Raw genomic sequence first — 25,375 nt, forward strand, 5'->3', positions numbered from 1 at the left:
CATGAAAAGCCAGACAAATACTAAGAAAACGTTTTAAAATTCTAGCTTTGGTCTACCCACTTTCTTTTAGGAAAGTGTATAACACTCAATCAATCAATTTATTAAGTGTCTACTGTATGCCAGTCACTGCAGAAACTCACAATCTAAAAAGGACTAAGACTAAGAATAAAAATTAAATTTGGGGAAAATGGATTTAGGGTAATAACCAGATTTAGGACAGGAAATACCTCACTCTACTTAAGGTCAATTTCCCCCAAGGCTTGTAGGGATTTTTATAATAAAAAGAATTAGAGGAGGAAAAAAAAGTTTGGCTTTTTCTGTTAAAGGGAGGATCTCTTGATTTTACTTTTGATCAATTGGAAAGGTTAAAATTTTAAAAGGGAGTGATCAAAATAGAATTGAATAATTTTAGAAAAAATATTTTTCAAGGGAGTGTCAAAAGTTGAGTGAATATTATTCTGTTCCATGTAGTAAAATGTTAAGTGAACTTTACTTTGAGTGCTGTAACTATTTTAATTAATTTATCCAGGAATGCTATGACTATACTTCTTAAATGGCTTGTGAGAGCTTTTTATTTTCCCAGCCACAGCATAACTTTTTTTGTTTTTTATTTTTCCCTCAGCCAAAATAGTTTTTTAGAATAATGTAAATTATTCTAAATTTAGTAAATCTAAATTTAATAAAAATTATCTTAATTTTTAAATTTTTGTTTTGGTAAGCTTCATGTTAAACAATTCATAATTTTCTTCCACAAGAATTATCTGATAAACTATGCCTAAAACTAACATTTGCTTTCTTCCAAAATCAAATAATTGGATACACAAATTAAAATTAGATATATTAAGGAAAAAATATTAGGAAAACAATCTAGAAACGTATACAGAATCTAGTTTTTAAGTAATTCAATTTGAGTCCTGACTCTATCACAGATTAATTAGTCATTTAAATTGTGGACCTTATTTCATCTGCAAAATTTAAAATATAGTAATATTCTATATATCTCAGTGGATTCTTGAAAGACTGTAACTTTTTTTCCTGAGGCAATTGAGGTTAAGTGACTTGCCCAGATCACACAGCTAGAAAGTATTGAGTCTGAGGCTTGATTTAAACTCAGGTCCTCCTAACTTCAGAGTTGATGCTCTATCCACTGTAGCCTCTAGCTACTCCTAATTAAACAAATAGTATGACAGCCTTATGTAAAGTTAAAAGTTCATTTGAGATGAAAGATACATTATTGTTATTATTAGCAATAATAAGAATAAGCAATAACAATAAAAATTCCACACCAAAGATATATTTCTCCCTTTCTCCTTACAAATTAAAGTTGTATTTCCTTGTAGTTCTGGATGGGAAAATCAAACTAATATTTCATTTTAGATATTTTTCAATCAAACCTAGTGAAAACTGCATTTTTTTTTACTACTTCCTCCTCCCTTATTGACTTCTCTCATTATGAGAGGCTTATGTTACTAAATCATCTAGATAATTTTTTTTTTTTACAAAGAGCAATTATCCTGAAAAAAAAATCAATTTTTTTCCCTACAAGGTACCAAAAATCCAAATCTTGGGAAACAAAAAAAAAAAGTTTGCTTAGCATGTTGACTTTTCTTCCAGATACTTGGAGCATAGAATGAAATTTGTCTGGAGGATAGTGACTCTTTCCACCATATTAAGTGAAGGCTCCAAATGCATCTTTCACAATTTATAGCTATATTGCAGGCAGAGGAGGGAATAAAATCCACTCCTAAGACATGCACTGGCAGACCAAATCCCTAAATATGTAGAGTCCTGAGAAGCTGCTCTTATTCAATGCCACATGTGGACCCTAAGATCCAAAAATAATTCTCATGCCAGCAAAATTGCATCTATTTCCACAGGTATTCTGTCTTTACAAGGATTTAAATCAAAAGTTTGGACTCAGGCACTTTCAGGATTAAATATAAATGTCCATGTAAAAAATAACAAGTTATCTATTTAATCCTTCTCCTTTGTGGAATGAGAAGAATGTGAGTTGATGGTGTGTTCCCAGTTGAAAATTCGCCAAAATTTATTCCTACTTATTCCAAACTGGGCATTGCCAACTCTTAAAGGCTAAATAAGTCAAATACTTAAAGGGTTCTGTAGCCAGTGCTTTTCTTACTAGAAGCACATCTGGCCATGTTTTCAGCTTGTATCCAAGTTGGCCTTATAAATGAAGACATACTGAGCTAAATTTAAAAGCACTGCCTACCAAGGCTCCTTTGCTGTAAGGTGAGCAATTTGGTTCTTGTGTAATTTAGTACAAGCCAATATGATGTAGTTGTAAATGGAAATGGTCCCAGGACCAGCTCTTGGGCAGAAAATAGCATACATTAACTGAATAGTTCTAACAATTCAGATCCTAGATTAGCAATGTTTTTGTCTTTTTTGTGCTTTTCTTTTTTCTGTAGCAGATGATCCTTGAAAAAAATGTACAAGCCATAATGTAAATAATAAAAGTTTATGAAACAAAGAGATTGTTTGTCTAAAATTTCCTCAATATTTGATTGGATCAGGTCCAATGTGCTTCTACAATTTTACAAAATAATTTTAAAATTTTATTGTTGAAGAGCTTTAAAATTTTAGGCTTTAAAAAATAAAATAAAAATTCCCATTTGTAATTTCATTAGGGTAGAGTATTAGTAGATACAATCAACAGCAAGCCATAGTCTACAGGGTTTGTCTATGGAACCTAAGAGGTTAAATGATTAAAATGCATCAGAGGCCAAACTTGAAAACAAGGTCTTACTGACTCTACAGCTAACCCTCTATTCCAATACATTGTTTCTCTTATGCCTTAACAGTTCCAAAACACATATCTACCTTAAGGAAATTTTTCCTTCTTTTTCATATCTTCCATCATGTATATTTCTTTGCATACTTGAATTTTAATTCCCATAGTAAATTAGCTCAACTAAGCTTTGCTCAATAAAAATAATTTTAAAAGCAATGTAATTATAATTGTGGTTAAATACCAGATAAGTCATTTACATTATCGTCCTTCAAGAATTTCTATTTCTCCATTCTTATTCTTATAATGGTAATACTGCCTTTGTTGAGTTGTCTGTCTGGTAAAACTCCCTACCTTGAGAAATACCAGGCATAGAAGAACTACTGAAGAAGTCAGGTTTCAGATATAAATAGTATGATACTGGAAGCTAGAGGAAGGCTAACTGATAAAGGAAGATGGATTCACAAGAGATAGACAAGAGCCTGGTTGAACATATTTGGTAAAAAAATAATAATAATAATAGAAAAACAAAGCAAAAAAAAAGCTCTGATAGAACTAATTGATTGATAGAGCTAAATTCATAGATATATAGATGGCACACTCAAATATGAAATATATCTATTTCTAATTATAAATTAATATAGGATGGAATCGTAATTTCATTGTCATAAGAAAATGCCCATATGAGGAAACTTCTTTCAATGAAGTAACTTTTCTGCAACATATAGTCAAAGTATTGCCTAGATAACCAAAAGGTTAATTGACTTGCCAGTCAAATGTGTCAGAGATGACTCTTAAAGGTCAATTCTCTACCCACTAAGCCATTCAATTTCTCTGTGTGTATATATGTCTTTGTATATGCATATATAAATACATGTGTATATGTACATGCATATGTATAACAATGTATATTTTACATACATGTGCTTTCATACATGTATACATATGCACACAAACATATACTAGTATGATTTTGTGATAGGCTCTAGTTTCCTGGGATCTTAATGAGATTAATACTTCTTATGACCATATTTGTAACACTATTCCTGTGTGATGGATGCTTTGTTTGCGCTTTCCTTTATGTGAGCATATTCATCTAAGCCTATAGGCTTTCTTACTATTTATGTCAATTTATAATATGTGTTCTAACGAAGTCATTTTTTCTATAAATAGGTTCAATAAATAATCACTTGACTGATGAAGAAATTATGTTGATTAATGTGGGTTTCTGATTTTTAATATAATATATAATATATATAATACATATAATTTTAAAATCCTTAATTTTTGTGACAGTAAATGAGCCAATTGCATCTTTTTACTAATATTTCCATCTGATACTCACTAGGTACTTTTAATTTCTTTCTCTTATAGACATCTAGAATAGAGCTCTACATACACATATATTTAACACTTGCATAATTATTACAATTTGAAATTTTTCCCTTATATAATATATATCAACATACACCTATCTATATAACACATTTTCTGACTAAATATTTTAATGTTAAATTTGTATTTATATGGGGCACACATAGACCTTTGACTCAACACTTTCAACTCCACTAGCCTGACAGATTGGATCCTCAAAACATAGCTGTTTACATCCCTGTAGTGTAGGAGGGCCTGACAGATAGTACTGTGGTACTATCACTGTTGTTTGTTCTTCCTTCATTCTCAAAAAGAAGCAATGATATCAGTAGGATAATATCTAATTCATGTGAATTAGATTTGAATGAGGCAGAGCTGATACAAAACCATCAGCTTTCATTCATCAGAGTCCAGAGGCAAGACAAAGGCCGAACAACTGCTGATGACCCTGGATGCAGTGGGAAATCTTGGCCTTTTTAAGCCAAGCTCTTTTCCAGGTCTCAGTTTCTCTGAGGCAATACCATTCAATAACTAATGTCTCAGTAAGAATGGAGGCATCTGATATATTCTTCTATATAAAGAAGACTGGTTCATATTTCCTAAAACATCAAATCAATACCAATGCACTGTTTTATATATATATATATATATATATATATATATATATAAATATATCACTGATAACCATTTAATATTAATTAGTTTTTACAAAGGGATATTTACTGAGAAAAATAGCAAGACCCCAAATACAAAAATCATCTCAAATAAGAAACATACTTTCCCCTATCATCCCTCTCCTTAGGGGAAGTGGACACAAATTGAAGTGGATGCTACCAATATTCCTCCCAGCAAGCTCATTTCAGGTACATCATAGCCATTGAATGAGTAATTTCCTTACTTACAGAATATGGTGGCTTGACTGCTAGGTTGATTCTCTGTTAGGATGAGGACCTCTCCAGGATAAAATGCTACAGCTACTGGCAGAGTCTTCAGTTGCTAGACCTTCTATGGCTCTTGTAACCTTCACTTTCAAAGCTCCCAGGCCCATAGCCCAGTGGTTCCATTTCTGATTAATTCAGTCACCTAATGTGAGTAGAGAATAAACACAACAGATATAAAAGGTAAACAGTGTCATATATTGCATCTATGTAAAACATATCAAAGCTTCAAATCAAGATGATTTTTCACAGCAGTATATGATGGAGTTTTTAAAAAGCAATGAAAATATTAAGAAAAGAAAACCTACTGTGATTTGTAGATCATATGGGAAAGCAGAAAGTTATAAAACAACCCAGATAGGATTAAGGTCTAGAGAAGCTCTGTGGATTATAGGAGAAATTTCTCGCAGAACCTGCTTGAGAGGTCCTGATTTGAGGAAGAAAAAAAAGATGTATCAACGAATAACTCACAGACCTGGGGCATAGTCTGATTGTAAGAGAGTAATGATTGTCTAAGGCCTAAGGCCTTAAAAGATTAAATCTAGAGTACATCAGTATGGCAACCTACAAGGTCTAAAGCTACCATCATCCTGAAATAGAAGTGAAGAGAAGCATCCCTGGACAGAAACAAAGAACTTATTCATGGGAAATTCCACAAACAACAATGGTGGATCTTGTAAAGACAAATGGCTGTGGAGATAAGGTACTGCTGATTGATGATAGAGAGCCAATATGGGAATAGAATGATGGTTGTTGAGCAAGAGTTGGCTGTAATTAACAGTACTAAGAAATTGGGCTGGAAAATTACAAGTAGAAGGTAGAGCTAGCCTATATTCTCAGTGTCTGGAATATAATGTGTTTCTAACATTTTGTTGACATTTGAGGAGACTTAGTTTTTTTTGACTTTGCTTATTTGGTGATAGGGTTTTATTTTTAATTTTTTGGATTTTTTGTTTTTTACTGGGTGGAGGAAGGAAGAAAATAGAAGGAAAAATGCTTAATAGAATATAATGAAATTCAATTTTAACAATTCTTGTGGACTGACTAGTAGATAGACCTGGGAAGTAGCCTTGTGATGATGCAGTACATAGAGTGTTAGTCCTGAAGTCAGGAAGGCTCATCTTCCTGAGTTCAAATCTGGCCTTATTTACTAATTGGATAACCCTGAACAAAGTCACTTAACCCTGTTTATTTTTCATTTTGTCATCTATAAAAATCTATAAAATCACCTGAAAAGGAAGTGCCAAATAATTCCAGTATCTTTTCCAAGAAAACCCCAACTATGATCATGTAGTACTGTACACATAAAACAACAGAACAAAGAGATAGACTTTCCCCCCAATAGTTGAGAAGACAAGACAGTCTCTTCTCTTGGAGCAAATTCAAGTAGTTCTTCTTCCTTAGTTCTATTTCCTTCAAAGCCTCTTCCTTGAGGCCTGCTTTGCCTGACTAGGGAGTCCTTGATCTTGTATTGCCATTTCATTAGAGGCCCACAACCCTCCTCTCCCCCTCCAGCTAATACACTCTGGACCAGTATAACGGGCTGAAACTGAGTTGATGTATTGAGATCCGAGCACTTAAGGCTAATTACCAATTGGACAATACTCTATTAGTATATACTTGGAGAATGAATGGCCCTGCCCACTACTCTGTGCAGCCTTGATCTGTTGTATAGGAGATTGGGTGGAGGATTTATAGGGTGGAATGAGAAAGCCAGAGTCACTCCTGGCAGATTCGTGTCACGATTTCTCTCACTTGGTATCCCATTCCGTTCATGTCCACAAAGAATAAAGATCAAGGACTTTTGCTGATCCTGACTCCGGCTGATTCTAAAGTATCCAGGGTGCTAACGTAGTCTTCACAGACCAGGAAAAAAAATCCTCATTATTAACATTTTCTCTTTCACTTTCTTAAGTCATCACACTTTACAAAACAATAAATCAAGCCCTAGTTTTTAACATTTGCTTATTTCTGAAGTATAAATGCCAATAACTGAAATTTTAACAATTGGTTTTTCAATATGAGCTAGTCTCAGCATATTTTTTTGCTATGGACTCCTTCTTAGCTTTAGTCTTGCCTATCTCAAGATGCTTCTACTCTAGGACCTGCTTTCTTGATTGGTGAATCCTTGTTAAATATATTTATTAGGTTGGTAGATCCTTAGTCTCAGTCATACCTGTTTCATTCCTAGCTCACTTTCATTTCAGACCATTCCACCTTTTTATCTTCAGCCTTGTCCCCACACAGGCACCTCCTCTACCTATTTTCCCAGTTTCCCTTTATATTTTGCTAATCTAACTCAAAACATAAGTTCCTTAAGAGTAGAGATTGTTTTATTATCTTCAGTTTGTTCCCCTATATTTAGCAAAGTGCTTAGAACATCATAAATGCTTAAAAACATTATATCTATTTATATAACTGTGTATCTTTATTCTTTCCTTCCTTTCTTCTTTTCTTCCTTTCTTCCTTCCTTCCTTCTGCTCTGTCCTTTCTTTTTCTTTTTTCCTTCCTTCTTTTCTTTCTTCCTTTTTTCTTTTTCTCTATATCTGTTTTCATGATGTCTATTCTACTACAATAAGCCCTAAAAACTATTACTATCTGCCACTCGATTTAGAACATCTCCATGAAGCAAACAACTTTCAGATAAATGATGTGGCAGTCAATCAGCTCAATATATGAGATTAGTAGTCAAGAGTTTGAATGTTTCTCACTCCTCTTTTTCAGATGAGATGAATTTATCCTCCCCCACAACTGCCTTTTTTTTCTTTTCCCCCCTCAAGCTAAAAGTTACTTTGCTGCCTCTCCCTTTGGCTCATAACAACAAAAATATGTCAGACTTCCCAAAGAGGCAGCTGCAATTCATTACTCTGCTGTAGGCAGGCACAACTTGCAAGTCCACACCTAATTAAATGCTGCAGCAATCACAGAATGTTTTAATGTTTGTGTTCTGAAAGACCTAGAAAACAAAATGGCTGCTTTGCAAATAATTTTAAGTTATACTGAAAAAGGTGGGAGAGAAAAGGATGATCTCTGAAAAAGCAAACATGGGATGTAAAGGGGGATTAGTTGTCAGACTCCAGGCTACTTCACTACCACTGAGGTCACTGGGTGCAGCACTGATTAAATCACTGCAGTCTTTTGAAATTTTCCCCAATAAATTGAGAATATTTATTTTATGCTGACTACTTTCCAAGTGGATTTTATTTTACCTCATCTTATTCTTTATCATGATGAAAGATTAATTGAAATAGCACATTCTTGAAAAAGATACAGATAATGAGTAGTGGTTATAACAATTATAAATTGTCCAAATATATAGTATATTACTTTTGTACCTAATATACATTTTGTGATAACATAATCTTGAGGTATATTATTATTTTAAAAATACTCACCTATGCAGTATCTTTTTTAAAAAATTGAACCTGTGTTTTCATTGCTATAGAAAACTACCTAGCAGATCAACATTGTTCTGAAATTTATCAACTTCAAGGATTGCCTGAGAACTCTAACAATATAAGGGATATACTTGGGATGACACAGACTGTGGGTAGGATTTGAACTCAGATCTAACTGAATTAGCAGCTGATTCTTTATTCATTCTGAAACACTGCTTCTCTATACAAATGTACAAGGCTTGGACTAGAAGACCACTAAGAGCATTAGGTCATCATTGAAACTCTCCTATGGCCAAGTCCTACTCTCCGATAGTAATTGCCATGGGAAAGTTAAAACTTTTTTGTTCTCATATTCCTCTATTAAATATATTTATTGTTTTTCTCCTTTTTATTTGTCTTTTTTTTTTGCTTTCCTCTTAAAAATGGTCTCTTCTCCTTGGGCTGTTTTACCTTTGTGATCTTTAGTGATTGTTGGATCCCTATGCCATGTGGATGGATTTTATGATGTCTAAAACAGTATGTGTGGAGAAGATGCTATCTGCAATCAGAAAAGGATATAATTTTAGAGTTAAAATTCATTTTTAAAAGTGAATTAAGCTATGGAAATATAAATGATATCAATAATATTCCTTAAAATGAAAAAAAATCCCAACTAACCAGTAGAGAAGGGATGAAACCAGTGAATTTTCTGGAACATTTCTTCACATCAAAGATAAATGTGATATCTTGAAACTTTTATCCATTTTTTCTATGGCACATCGAAGGCAATTTCAGGTTGGAAAGCATGCTGCCAAGATAAGGTCAAAATGGGTTCATGACCTAGGCATAAAGAATGAAATTATTAATAAATTAGAGGAACACAGGATAGTTTACCTCTCAGACCTGTGGAAGGGGAAGGACTTTATGACCAAAGAAGAACTAGAGATCATTACTGATCACAAAATAGAAAATTTCGACTATACCAAACTGAAAAGTTTTTGTACCAACAAAACTAATGCAGACAAGATTAGAAGGGAAGCAATAAACTGGGAAAATATTTTTACAGTCAAAGGTTCTGATAAAGGCCTCATTTCCAAAATATATAGAGAATTAACTCTAATTTATAAAAAATCAAGCCATTCTCCAATTGAAAAATGGTCAAAGGATATGAACAGACAATTCTCAGATGAAGAAATTGAAACTATTTCTAGTCATATGAAAAGATGCTCCAAGTCATTATTAATCAGAGAAATGCAAATTAAGACAACTCTAAGATACCACTACACACCTGTCAGATTGGCTAAGATGACAGGAAAAAATAATGATGATTGTTGGAGGGGATGTGGGAAAACTGGGACATTGATGCATTGTTGGTAGAATTGTGAACGAATCCAACCATTCTGGAGAGTAGTTTGGAACTATGCTCAAAAAGTTATCAAACTGTGCATACCCTTTGATCCAGCAGTGTTACTACTGAGCTTATATCCCAAAGAGATCATAAAGAAGGGAAAGGGACCTGTATGTGCACGAATGTTTGTGGCAGCTCTCTCTGTAGTGGCTAGAAACTGGAAACTGAATGGATGTCCATCAGTTGGAGAATGGCTGAATAAATTGTGGTATATGAAAATTATGGAATATTACTGTTCTGTAAGAAATGACCAACAGGATGATTTCAGAAAGGCCTGGAGAGACTTACACGAACTGATGCTGAGTGAAATGAGCAGGACCAGGAGATCATTATATACTTCAACAACAATACTATATGATGACCAGTTCTGATGGACCAGGCCATCCTCAGCAACGAGATCAACCAAATCATTTCTAATGGAGCAGTAATGAACTGAACTAGCTATGCAGAGAAAGAACTCTGGGTGATGACTAAAAACCATTACATTGAATTCCCAATCCCTATATTTATGCCCACCTGCATTTTTGATTTCCTTCACAAGCTAATTGTACAATATTTCAGAGTCTGATTGTTTTTATACAGCAAAATAACGGTTTGGTCATGTATACTTATTGTGTATCTAATTTATATTTTAATATATTTAACATCTAAAAAAAAAAAAAAGGAAAGTGTGCTGAAGTGAGAGACTCTACCTGTGGAACCATGCCAAACTCAATGAATATGTTGATTAATTATGCTGAATTTTTTTTCTTTATCTTAATTTTTAACTTTTTCATTATAGAAGGAAGGCTTACTAGCCCAGAAATGGAAAGTTCCACAAGTAGAGTTACTTCTTCAACAAAAAGAAGGGAGGTCCAATTTTTCATCTCTTCTTCAGGCATAATCTTGTATATTATAACTAATAAATATGTATTTTTATTTTTACTTAGGGTATTGTCTTCCTATCTATTGTTCAACAACCATGTAGTAAGTGATTCCTATGTGCCAGACATTATTTTAAGAGTTGAAAACACAGACTAAAAAGCCTTTCCCGCTCTTAAAAAAACTCAATCTAATAGGGCTGGTATTGTGTGGGCTGTTTTCCTGATTCTGCTTTCTTAACTCTACATCAGTTCATATAAGTCTTCTCATGTCTCTTTGTATCCTTCCCATTCATAGTCTTTTTTGGCACAGTAATATTTCATCATATTAATAGAATTTGAGGGAATAATAATATAATAATAGCATTTTATTATATTAATAGAATTTGAGGGAATAATATAATAATAATTTGAGAGAACCAACTTTGCCTGTTTTAATCTAAGGAAGTTAGGCAGATAGTTTGACAAAGACTTCTAATAGAAAAAAAGATAATGTAATGCAATTATTTCAGGAATATGATGAATCCTATAGCTTGTTAAGAGGATCAGCATAGGTTTGGTGGCACCAGTGACCTTCTAATGGCAATATTCTTTAAATCTATGTTCAATTTCTCATTCTACTTCATTTCAATAACCTGTTTTTGCCCTTTTATTTATCTTTCTTTGCCAAAAAATATATGGTACATACTTTGTTTCTTTTTCTTTCAACTCATTGTTTTCATTCTCCCTTTCACTCTTCTTTTCTTTTTATGACATATCCTAGATTCCTACCAAAGCTTGTCTTCTGTGATTGCAACATAATTTTCATGGTCTAAAGATTTTTTTGGTCAATAAAAAGACAATCTCTTGGGGGTAATTTGATGGATGAAACACATTCCCATGTTCATTTGGCAGAATAGTACTATACCTCCTCCTTACACTCAGAGTTATCAGTGAGGATTTCTGGCCTACAGAAGTCTAACAGCTAGAAAAATTCCATTGGCAGGAAATACCATGATATTTCTGTTCCAAATAATTTCTCTTTGCATGTAAGTTGTCCAGGGAAACTGCCACTGAAGTTTCCTTATTCATCAGTATGGTGTAAAAATGGTCATTCTCAGCCACTTATTTCAGTGTTGATAAAGAAATGACCATCTAAATTAAACTGAAAGTTTTGACATAACAGATATTGTCTAAAATTAAGATCTCATAGTTTTCTCTCACACCTTGTGAAGCATCTTAGATTGCTTGTTTGTTTTGACTTGTGAACAATAACTGCTAATTCAGTTAAAATATATATGATATATATACACGTATATATATCACACACAAACATACATATATATATCACATAGTTGTATATATACATATGGGTAGGACCAAAATTTTCAAACCCTAAATAATGTTGTCAGAAGACAAAAAACTAAATATGGAAATTATTTCAAGGGATATCTGTCCCTTTGAAATAAAATTTAGATTGTGTGGCAATTTTTGTATATATTATAATGTTTTAATACATACATTTTGATCTTTAGGGCTAAATTGTTCATGGATGATGCAAATTTAAATTCAAATACCTTGAAATAATACTCTCAGAAACACCACAGATTGGAGGCAAGATAGATGCAAGAAGCAGTTTATAGATTCTTACTTACTTTTATCATATGTCAAAGTTGATGTTGAAGAAATAAGAAATGAATCAATATCATGTAAAGGACATAGAAGCAGTGCACTATGATGAAATGGATAGTATATTAGATATTAGAAGATTCGATTTCCCTCCATTTATATTATATTATAGGTTTTCTGACTCTAGAGCTCATGTTCTTACTATTAATTAATTCAGGTTCAACAGTTGCACAATAAGAGAAATTTTGCTTTGAAATGCAAGTTTATTCTTTAATCCTTCTACCATTAGTACCATATTTGAGTTGTGCTTTATATTTTAAAAGCATTTTCATCAAAGCACAGTACTCTGTACTTATTAGACCCCTAAAATATTTGCTGAATTGAATTTACTAATTTAATCCTCACTATAATCCTGTGAGATGGAAATTTTCTACTGCAGTCATACTAGATATGGCTCAATCTGAGTGATCAGTGTGATGTCAGAACAAGCTAATGCAATTTAAGGCTTTGTCAAAAAAAATAGCTTCAAAGAACAAGGAAATCCCACTATCTTATGCGCTCATCAAAATTCATCTAAAATATTGTGTTAGCTTTGGATATCAGAGTTTAAAGAGGGCACTGATAAACTGGAGAATGTTCAGAGGCAGGCAATCAGGATGATGGAGATCTAATATTCATGACATATGAGAAACATTGAGGAAGAAGTGATGTTTAACCTGAAAAAGAGCAGACTCTGAGGGGAAATGATAGCTATCTTTAAACAACTAAAGGACTTTCATGTGGAGGAAAGATTACATTGATTCTGCTTTGTTCCAGAGGGCAGGATTAGAAGCAATGGCTAAAAGTTGCAAGATGAAACATTTAGAATTAACGTCAAAAAATATTCCAGACAACTAGAAGTGTCCAAAAGTAAAATAATTTGCCTAGAGAAGTGGTGGGTTCTTCATCTTAGTAGACTTTCCAACCGAAGCTGCGGGAACAGCTGACGTATATTATAATAAGAATTTTTTTTAGTTATGGATTAAATTAGATGATTCCCAAATTAAATTCTATGATAGATTTTTCTAATGTGTAAAATATTGGTAAATTAATTTTAAAAATTATATTCCTAGGATAATATTATTTTCCAAATTATTAGGTAAGGTTCATTTTTGGCTTTATTTTTTACTCTTCTCTATAACGTTCTTCTCCCTTTTCTTCCTTATTCTTCTTTCATTGCCACATGAAATGTTTTCTAACCAGTTCATCCTATGATAATTTTCCTCTCCTCTTGACGTATATTGCTTATTTTTTCAAAACCAATCATTAGATACTTATTTTAGACAATAAGTCCCTAATTAATTTTAACATTGAATCCTTAATTGGTTATTTTAATTTCATCTGACATAATTTATTTGCATTTTCTGTACCTGTACCTCTGCAAAGCAGTGAAAGGATCCATTGTCGGTTTTTTAACAAAGAACTGTAATAATGAAAAAAATTAGAAAGATTATTTTGATAACTCTAGGACAGATGGTATGAAATCACATGAGCCTGGAGACAGGAAGGCCAACTTAGAAAGAGTAACACTCCTTTTCCAAAAGTTGAATTTTGAACCTTAATTATTGATAGGGAAAATGGGGAATGGACCTTCTCTAGGAGCAAGTATCAAAGATTGAATCCTTTACTCAAATTCATATTTCCTTTTGTTAAATCAAGTCTCTGAAACTAAAGATCACCCAAATGTTTCAGTATGCTTTGAGGGATTTATATTTATCAGAACATAATGCCAAGACATTTAACGAGGAGAATTACAATTCTAAATTCTCTTTAGATATATAAAGCAAATTTAATAGAGGAATATGTACACTCATAGAAACCTCTCTTTATGACCAGCACAATATCATCTTTCTTTTTGCTGACACCAGTCATGGGCTAGTAAGTTATTTAACCATCAGCTTTCTGGGAAATGGCGATGGGGAAGGGAAGTAGACAAGATATTCCTTTAATACTTATCTGCAATATTGAAATTTTCTCCATCACTTTCTGAAGTATAGACAACCAACAAAATAATAACTAAAGCCCCAATTCCTGGCATTTGCCAATTTCCAAGATGTAAAGGCTCACATTGAAAATTTAACAAATAGCACCTAAATCAATTCAAGCTTGTTCCAGCACACCATTGACTGACAGTATTGGCCTAAGATCTTTATCTATAAAACGAGGGAGTTTTACTAAATAATCTCATAGGTTCTTTCCAGAAACAAATTTATGATCCTGTATCTCAAGAATTTTGAAGTTTACACAAAGGATATTCTGGCACATCCTCTAAGTTTGCCTTATTTTGGGGATCCTGAAGTGACCTTTTGGTATTTAATAAATGGATCACAATAGACAAACAAAAGTGCACTAGAAAGATTTCTCTTGGAAGCAAGTACCCAAATGAGGAAAACACTAATGGGTAATGATGGCTCTTTTTCAACCCAAACAAACTATCTCAAGTGTTGCATGAGAACCCCACAAAAAACAAATTCATGGAGGAAGGAATCATTTCATGTAAGTTTATGTGTGCATTTGAGGAGAACATTTGGGGAAACCTTGAGTTTGGAAAACATATAGTATCCATCCTTTTAATAAGGCTTTCGAGGCTTTATAACCATGAAACTAATGACAGCACTTTCTTACTAGCTCATGCTTCACACATTGATAGCTTGTGAATATTTTAAGCGTTTGGAAGATGGGAACAAACATTTTTGGATGAAAGTTTCAAAACTACTCTTCTAAGGAATAGTTTCCCAGTTTATATGTTGTTTTTTCTTGGTGGAAAATCTAGGACTATGTGCCAAAATAAGCCATGTAGCAGAGGGTCTTCCAGCTGGCCTCAGATTTTTTATTTCAGATAAATAATTGTGAACCATTATTTTGCCAAACAAATAGATAACATATACTTACATACTCAGACACATGCACACATGATTGTACACAATTGTTTTAGTGCTGATTTCCAAATAATATCCACATTTTAATGAATTATATGTAGGTTTGTATAGTTTTATATCATTAAAGCCATATTAGTAGCTATGGTTCAAAAAATTATTATAGATCATTCCTAGTCAGTGAGAATGTTCCAAGAGATGGATACCTGTTAAGGCTGGAACAGAAGGGATTCTTTTGTGGGATTGCACAAGACTTGAGTATACAAGAAGATTGCTTCTCTCAATATAAAACACTAGTCTGCTCCTATGATTCTTTTGTAGGAAGAGTTAAATTATTCTGGAATAAAAATTTATCTTTAACCAAATCTGACTCATTTTTACATTAATTATGTGATTCTTAAAGTATTTTCAATTTGACATGACTTTTAAAGTTTTCCAAGAAATTGAAATAATATGTGATAAAATTTCAGGATCGTGAAAATATCCTTCATTTATTTATTTTTAAGTGTGAACACTTTTGTATCTTTTCAATTTTTAGATAAATCAATTTCCTATAAATTCTCAAAAAAGGAAAATTACTGACTTGGTAGGTCTTTCAGTCAATTCCATAAGTGTTCTAATATATCAGTAGGCAGGTCCTTACGGACCTATATGTAATGCAAATTAAACTAATAAAGCTTAATAAAACTGCTATCACTTACAGGAAGGTAGAGTTCTTGGTTTCAGGTTCCAGGCTAGAGAGGAAAACTGAGGCAGAGATACCCTCAACTCAGGACAAGAAGTGATTGAACTAACAAGCTCTCTTAAAAAAAAAAAAAAGAGTAGACAAAGGAGAAAGTATCTGACTATATATGGTTTCTATGAGAATAGGAAAAAAAACTGGAATTTATCTTCTGAGGAGGATACTGAAGTAAAAAGTATCCCCAAAGAGTAATATTAAATAACTACTTCTTGGGGAAAATGGGGAGAAGGGAAGGAAAGGATAGAAAAAAAACTAAATTAAAAGCATACAGCTGAGAACGGAAGAAAATTTAGAAGGAAGTAAAGATGGATAATTCTGAACCCACTATGTAGTATTTATAATATAGAGTTTCTTATGGAAACTTATTTTCTCATATTTTGAATACTCCTTTATGTTCTTCTACATAAGTTACAATTTTTTCTACTTTGTCTGTTTTCCTATTTTGAAATAAAATTTTTAAAAAGACAAAAAAGGAAAGAACTTTAAATATCTCTCAAATCATAAATACTTCTACAAGTTGGATAATGATTCATTAACCCAAATTTTCTCTATTGTATTAACCCAAATAAGGAAAAAAATCAACATATAGGAGCATATGTGCCAAAAGGGACCTTTGAAATTATTTGGGATAACTCCCTCATTTATAAATAAGGAGAAGAAGGCCTCAAACTGCACTTTTCTAGAGCCATTCAAATAGCAGAACAATGAAAAAAAATACACCAGAAGATATATTCATATATTCACTCTTTATTCCAGGAGACAAACCAAAAAATGGAACATAACATATTTTACAATCTAGGACAGTTGGAAATTATAATATACTCAAGAAAAAATTGGGAAGTGGATGTGATAGATCCTAGAGGATGAAGCCAATCCTAGTGGTAACTCAGGATCAAGGTAAAAATGATGACAGACTAGAGTAGTAGCTTCCTCCCCACCTCTCCATTCCCAGAAAACTTCTTTCCTTCCAAATCTTTTCCTTTTCCCCCCAAAAAATGATGGAAGCCAAATTTAACATCTTGGTTAAAAGCGCTGGCCTGGGAGTCTGAAAAATAGACATGACCTAACACTTTTCAAGGTTATTCTAACTTTCTCTATAAGATAGAGAAATTGGAAAGCACAAACTTTAAGGGCCCTTTCAGCTCTGTCTGAAAATTGAGCTCAATTTGACTGCCTCAGTTTATCTTCCATTTGAGGAAAAGTCAAATTAGCATTTTTCTGTGGCCTGGAAGAAGACTCTTCCCTTCCCTAGGACCTCACTTTACTCTGTAAAAATCAAGGAAGTGGATTTGGTGAGAAAGAAGTGAGAAGACAGGAGTGTTTTTAAAACTTTTTTTTTTTAATCCCTTTCTCCAAAAAAAAAAAAAAAAAAAAAAAAAATCCATGTATCTAACTTAGGGTTTACTATTCAATTCAGTAATCAGGCTTCTTGAATGTCAAGGGTAAAGTAACAACTAACTTTAGTAACTAACTTTTCACAAATAATTAGTTTAAATGGAAAGTTACCAAATGGCCTGATTCTACGTAGGTGGGCAATCTCCCCACTAGGAGGTTCATTGATTCTGTACATCTGCCTCTGCCTCAGGAATTGTTTCTATGTCCCACCTCCAGTAAAAGCATTATCATTAATGTTTCTTGCTTCAGGTACCAAAAACCCTAGTTTCTATTTTTAAATATAAATACCTTTGGTACTTGTAATAATCTCATAAGTTTTGAAGTTCCTCATAGGGAACTTCTCTAGTATTACCCCTTCTGGACTGTATTCTGAACATGGAACTTGCTTCCTTCTGGGTTTTCTTGTCTGAATTTATGAGCTCTGAATGATTCCAAAAGATCAAGGGCAGTATCCTCCTTAGAAGTTGTTACCTGGCTCCATCATTAGGCCAGATTTTCCTCAAATCCATCCCTCTTCCCCAAAATGAGGGGATACACTGATTTACATCCAGGCCTTCAAACTAGTCAGTCAATAAACATTTACTAAGGACCTACAAGCATATCTTGGAGATAGGTTAGCAAGTTTTGTTCTAGACCACTGAAGTAATGTGAATATTGTAATAAAATGAATCATATGAATTTTTTTTTGATTCCCAGTATACATAAAAGCCAAACTTACACTATAATGCAGTCTATTCAGTGTGTGATGATATTATATATTAAAAGCGTACCTATTTTAATTAAACAAATATTTTATTTCTAAATACTAACCATCATCAACCTTCTATGAGGCTCTTGGCTTGATGTTGATGGCTGCTGACTGATCAACATGGTAGAAGGTTGGGGAAACTGACAGTTTCTTAAGAAAAAAAAAGAAGTTTGTCTCAATTATTCTTTTCACTTGAACAATTAAAGACCACTGTAGGTTATTAATTTATCTAATTTCTCTCAATATACACACTAGTCTTCTCCTATGATCCTTTTATAGAAAGAGTTAAGTTATTCTGGAATAAAAATTTATCTCTAACAAAATCTGACTCATTTTTACATTAATGATGTGATTCTTAAAGTATTTGCAACTTGACATGACCTTTATACAAGTCTTCCAAGAAATTGAAATTTATCTAATTTCGCTATTGTTGTGTCTCAGGGAATAGGGAGGCCGGAGGAGAGGGAGAAAGATGGGGACTACTGGCTGGTGGAATAGTCAGAACACACAGTATTTATCAATTAAGTTTTCTGTCTTATATAGGTAGTGTTTGTGGTGCCCCAAATAGTTAGAATAGCAATGTCAAAGGTCATTGATTATGTATCGCCATAAGAGATATAATAGTAATAAAATAGTTTGAAATATATTGTGCAAATTACCAAAATGTGCGAAACACAATGTGAACATATGTTGCTGGAAAAAATGGCCTGAAAACTTGCTTGATATGGGGTCACTTCAAACTTTTTTTTTAAAATAACACAATGTGTGTGAAACAAAAGCACAATAAAATCAAATATACCTCTACTATACATCAAGGACTGTCCTAAGCACTAGAGATTAAAGAGAGAGAGAGAGAGAGAGAGAGAGAGAGAAGATAGTCCCTGCCCTCAAGAAGCTCACAGTTTAATTAGATACCATGTAAGCACAAATGTACAAATAAGTTTTAAGTTGAAAATAATCAATAGATGACAGGCACTAAAATTAATAAAGATTCACAGAACAAATGAATGAAATTAAAATCTAAGAAGGAGTTACATTTTTGATTCTTTCCTGATTATCAACATCTATGACTCAGACTTTTTAATCTTCATGGGAATTATGACTCAGTCTTTCAGATTCCTCCTCCCTACCCCAATCACATACAAATACACATATGCTTATGTACATACATATATCCTTGATCTTTTACATATATATTTCATGAAATGGCTCAACTATCAAAGTATTTTTGCTCTGCATTTATCAGTGTTCAATCTAAAGAGTCCTGGTTTTGAGAATTTTGTGTCCCATTTTTCTCTTCATTATTCCTTTTTTGATAAAGTACAAGGCCTGGAATAAAGATCAGTGGAGTCCTGACCTGCATTACCATTTTATTAAAAAGTCAAAAGCTTCCTCTCACTCCCAGTTAACATTTCCAAGCCAGGAAAACAACAAAAAATAGTACATCCTTTTAATTTTAATTTCCATTATTAACATTTTCACTATCTCTATCTTAAGTCTAGAACACAATTGACAAAGCCATAAGACAAGCCCTGGCTTTTTTTTTTTTTTAACAATTGCTCATTTCTAAGGTTTGAATGCTAACACTAAAAATTTAACAATTGGTTTTTCAATATGAGCTAGTCCCAGCACACCATTCTAGACTCACTCTTCTTAGTTTCAGCTTTACCCATCTCAAGATGCCTTATTTTTGAGACTTGTTTTCTTGTTTGGTAAGGGCAATTAGATGGCACAGTGCATAGAATACTGACCTGAAATCAGAAAAACTCTTCTTCCTGAGTTCTAATCTGCCTCAGTTGGGATGGCTCTTGAGCAGGGAAATGAGATGGTCAAACGAGTGCTTAAGAAAGATTACCCTGGCAGTTGTGTGGTAAATAAGTTGGAGAAAGGAGAGGCTGAAAACTGTGGGACCAATTAAGAGATTGTTAAAATAGTTCAGATAAGAGGAAATGAGAGCAAGAAATAAAGAGGTGGAAGCCTTGAGTGGAGGAAAAATGGATAAAATTTCTCACTACTTAACACAGTTGAACTGTATGGCATTGTATTTATTATGCATTCTTGTATGTCTTCTCTAAAACAATATACAGAGAAATCCTCTGTCTCAGTTGCTGACCTACAATCTGCAAAAGCAGCCTTTTAACTTATTACAATACTCACTCTCTTATAATTACTAAGTTTCCATATGTTGCTGCATGTGTTACAGTGTAAATGTGGGAATTAAGAAGACAAATTTAAGAGGTGTTCGATTAATTATTACTTAGTCAATGAACTGATTTCTGCCCTGTCTGAACTCATTGAGACCTCTGGAAATAAATCTCAGTTTCTTTGAACAGGTCTAAACCATAACAATATCAACGTGAAACCTAAGCCATTTTTCCAGTTCATGATGTCCTAGAGGAGCCGACAAATCTGTTTTAGTCAGCTGATGCTACTTTCCATAAAAGGCAATAAAGAGTCAGCCAGAGGAAAAGGTCGTGAATATAACCAAAGAGCTGATTCTACTCCAACCCAAACAGAATAAATCAGAGGCCAATAATTACTTGAATAGAGTTGGAAGAAACTGATGTATTTTTAAAGTCACTTAATTACTTTGCATATGTGCCCACTGAAGTGGAACATGTGGGAAAAGTCCTTTTTAAGGGTGAAGCATGGCTATTTAATTAGCATCCATTTTTGCTAATAAAAATGGAACCCTGAATTTTATCATATTCAAGCACCGGTACCAAATAGGGAAAATAAGCAAACTTCTTATATTTATTTTTTAAAATAGCTTTGGTTTCTTGAAGTGATCACTCAAAAAGAGATATATTTGATGTTATATTTGATAGTATTCTTAAACTAAAATTTAGAAGTTTGATTGTGGTTTAGTCTTGGTAAAAAGTTGTCTCATATTAATGGGGTTATAATTGGACTTATTACTTGCTTGTGCTTAAAAAAACATATAATCTAATAAAATCTGACCAAGGCTAAGTCAACATTTCATTAATTTGATTTAATTCCTCAGGCTTTCATAAAACATCTAGTACATGCCAAGCACTATGCCAGTTATTGAGGATATATAAAAATGAAACGATCCTTATTTGCAAGAAGCTTGCATTTTAGCAAATCTATCAGTTCCCTCAAGAATTTCCTTCTTTCTCAGTGGGTTTCAGTGGTTCAGAAGAATCCAGCCATGTGCATGTTAGGGCTATAAACTGAAGTTCTACTCAATGATATGACTTGGTTCCTATATATATATATATATATATATATATATATATATATATATATATATATCTGAAATGTCTGAATTGGAGCATTGGAACTGCCTCAACTCAAAGTGTTCATTCTCATATAATTGCTAATGTCCCTTGTCTCTCTGTCTCTGTCTTTCTCTCTTTTCCTCTAATGTCATATATCCATGTATATCAATCAATTTAATATCTCTTCATACCTATCATCTATGTACATATACCTGGACTAGTTTTTCAAATTCAAAAGTGGGTCTTCAGAAGACAAATTTGATAGGTGTTCATTAAATCCCAAAGCAGCAGGCAAACTGCCAGTTTTTAAATCCAGAGCACAATAGGCACAACCAGGCTGGACCATCCCAGCCAAGGAGCTGAGCTACTAGTCTCAAAGACCATGGAAAAAAAAGCCATGGACAACATCCCTTTCCCCCCCCCCCATGCAAGAACTGTGGGACAGTGCCTCTTTCATCCCAGGAGCAGAGCTCAACTATTAAAAAATAAGTAAAAACCAAAAAAACCCATGGAAAGCCACTAATAATAAAGGAAAATCAAATACAAATTCAGAAAAGGCAACAATTTCAAAATGCCTACATGCAAAACCACAAAGGGGAATATAAATTAGTTTCAACCTCAAAAATTCTCTGGGAAGAGCTCAAAAAGGATTTAAAAATCAATTAGGATAAGGTGAAGAAATATTGGGAAAAGAAATTTTAGTTATACAAGAGAGTTATGAAAAAAGAACGAACTTGGAAAAGGAAATGTGGAAATTGATTGAAGGAAACAATACAGTAAAAATAGAATTAGCCAAATTTGAAAAAAAAAATCCACTGAACAAAATAACTCTTTTAAAAGAAGAATTAGACAAATGGAAAAAGATGTACAAAATCTAAGAAAAGAAAATGCTCCATTAAAAATATGTTCCTATAGATAACATAAAATATTTGGGAATTGTATTTTCCAAAATAAACTCAAAATCTATAGGAGCGTAATTACAAAACACTTCACAAAAAATAAAAAAGGAGTATGAATAACATCACCTAACAAGGAAAAGTGTCCTGATATCCTAATACCAGAGATAAAAGTAAGCTTTGAAGGATCTTCTTCTGAAAGAGATTTCAAAATTAAAACTCCAAGAAATATTGTATCCAAATTCTAGAACTATCAGGTCAAGGAGAAAATACTGCAAATAGCCAAAAAAGAAACAATTCAGATATCAAGAAGCCACAGTTAGGATAACACATAACTTATCATCTTCTACTTTAAAGAATCTGAGAGCTTAGAATATGATATTATGGAAGGCAAAGAAGCTTTGATTACTACTGGTTTTATCATAAAAATACATTAAGACCTTTGGTTAATTTCATTTTTAAAAGAAAAAATAAAACCAAATTGCCAATATCAAACATGAAAAGGATGAATTCAAGAACCAATGAAAAGGAAATTCATGCAATAATGAAGAGGTATTTTGCCCAACAATATGCAATAAATGTAAAAATCTGAGTGAAATGGATGAGCATTTACAAAACTACAAATTTCTCAGTTTAACATAAGAGGTAAATATGTTTTATTTTAAATAAGTTGAACAAGCCATCAATGAACTTTCTAAGAAAAAAATCTCCAGTTCTAGAAGTTGCGATTGAATTATACCAAAAATTTAATGAACTTTTAATTCCAGCACCATCTAAACTATTTGGAAAAATACATGAAAAAGAAGTTTTACCAAATTCTTTTAATGAAACAAAAATGGTGTTGATACCTACAGGAAGAGCCAAAATAAAGAAAGGAAATTATAGACCAATCTTCCTAATGCATATTGATGCAAAAAAATAAATAAAATCTTGTTGATTAGGAACAAGATTAAAGCAATTTATTACCAGGATAAATACTCTCATAGGTGGGATTTATGCCAGTATTGCATGTCTGGTTCAATATTATATCATAATTGACCATATTACTAAGAAAACCAACCAAAATCATATGGTTATCTCAATAAATTAAAAAAAAAACTTTTGACAAAATACAGCACCAACTCCTATTAAAAACTATAGAGAGCATGAAAGTAAATAGAGCTTTCCTTAAAATGATAGTGATAGTTTCTATCTAAAAACATAAGCAAGAATTATCTATCTTGGGAACAAGCTAGAAGCCTTGCCACTAAGATCACAGTGAACCAAGGATATCCATTATCATCACTATTACTCAATATTGTACTAGAAATGTTTGTTTTAGCAATAAGAAAAGAAAAACCAAATTTAAATAATTGAACTAGACAATGAAGAAACAAAAGTACCAGTTTTTGAAAATGATATGTTGGTATACTTGGAGAATTCTAAAAAATCAACTAAAATACTTGAAATATTTAATTACTTTAGCAAAGTTGCAGGATATAAAATAAACCCATATAAATCATCAGCATTTTATTATATTACAAACAAAACTCAAGAAAAATAGATAGAAATAGAAATATCATTTAAAATAATTGTAGATAACATAAAATATTTGGGAATTGTATTTTCCAAAATAAATTCAAAATCTATAGGAATGTAATTACAAAACACTTCACAAAAATATTCAGATCTAAACAATTACAAACATACCAGCTGATCATGAGCTAATGTAATGAAATGACAATAGTACCCAAATTAATTTATTTATTCAATGCTATGACAATCAAACTATCAAAAATTATTTTATAAAGGTAAAAAATGATACAATTCATCTGGAAAAATAAAAGGTTAAGAATATCAAGGGAATTAAAGGGAAGGAATGCAAAGACCGAGATTTATCAGATCTAAAACTATATTATACAAAACTAGTTGGAACTGCCTAAGAAATAGAGTGTTTGCTCACTGAAATAGGTTAGGTTCACAAGACATAATAGTTAAATACTAAAGTAATCTATTGTTTCATAAAACCAAAGATTCCAGCTTTTGGGATAAGAACTTACTATTGATAAAAACTGCTTGGAAAACTTGAGAACAGTAAAGCAGAAACCAGGCACAGACCAATATCTTACACCCTATGCCAAGATAAAATTTAAATGGGTACATGATTTAGACATAAAGGGAGGCACCATAAGCATATTAGTAAAGCAAGGAAGAGCTTACCTTTCAGATCTGTGGAGAAATGAAGAATTTATGGCCAAACGAGATAAAGAACATTATAAAATGCAAAATTGTTAATTTTGATTACATTAAATTAACAAGATTTTGAACAAACATACTCTTTGATTTAGCAGTATCTCTACAGGATACTGTAGGATACTACAGGGTGTGTTTCCCAAAGAAATCATTAAAAAAGGAGAAAGAATCCATATTGGCAAAAATGTTTGTGCAACTCTTTTTGTAGTAGCAAGAAAGCAGAAACTGAGCAGATGCCCATCAGTATGAAAATGGCTGAATAAGTTATGGCATATAAATGTAATTGGATATTATCGTTCTTCAGGAAATGATCAGCAGGGTAATTTCAGAAAGGGTTGGAGACACTTACATGAACTGATGGTGAGTGAAGTGAGTAGAACCAAGATTATGATTAACTGTAATGGACTTGGCTCTTTTTAACAAAGAAGTAATTCAAGGCAATTTCAATAAACTTGTGATGGTAGAGAGTCATCTGTATGCAGAGAGAGGACCGTGGAAAGTGAAGGTGGATCACAACATAGTATTTTCACCATTTTTATTATTGTTGTTGTTTCCTTGTTTGTTTGCTTTCTCTTTCTTGTTTTTCCCCCTTTGATCTGATTTTTCTTGTTCAGAATGATAACTGTGGAAATATTGTACATGTTTAATGTTTAAAATATTATTTGCTATCTAGGGAAGAGGGGAGGAAAAGAGGAAGGGAAAAAAATTTAAAACAAAATTTTTCAAGAGTGAATGTTGAAAATTTTCTTTGCATGTATTTTGAAAAATAAAAAGTTATTATTATAAAAAATAAAATGAGAATCATAATAAAATAAAAGATTTTGCACAAACAAAAGCAATGCAACCAAGATTAAAAGGAAAGCAGAAAAATAGGAAATAAATTTTACAGCA

General features: G+C 32.6%; 1 protein-coding gene across 7 annotated transcripts in view; it reads right to left on the bottom strand.

The window, feature by feature from the left end:
• Positions 1-18,176: 18,176 nt before the first annotated feature.
• GULP1 (GULP PTB domain containing engulfment adaptor 1) overlaps positions 18,177-25,375 on the bottom strand; it is a 493,495-nt gene continuing 486,296 nt past the window's right edge. For all 7 annotated transcript variants that reach the window (XM_031960337.1, XM_031960329.1, XM_031960335.1 and 4 more), the window contains one exon: positions 18,177-18,264. In XM_031960337.1, the coding sequence (XP_031816197.1) occupies positions 18,190-18,264 (75 nt within the window). In that variant the 3' untranslated portion in view covers positions 18,177-18,189. The remainder of the gene's footprint in view (positions 18,265-25,375) is intronic.

This window comes from Sarcophilus harrisii, chromosome 3, assembly GCF_902635505.1.
Source record: "Sarcophilus harrisii chromosome 3, mSarHar1.11, whole genome shotgun sequence".
In the NCBI taxonomy this organism is placed as follows: domain Eukaryota; kingdom Metazoa; phylum Chordata; class Mammalia; order Dasyuromorphia; family Dasyuridae; genus Sarcophilus; species Sarcophilus harrisii.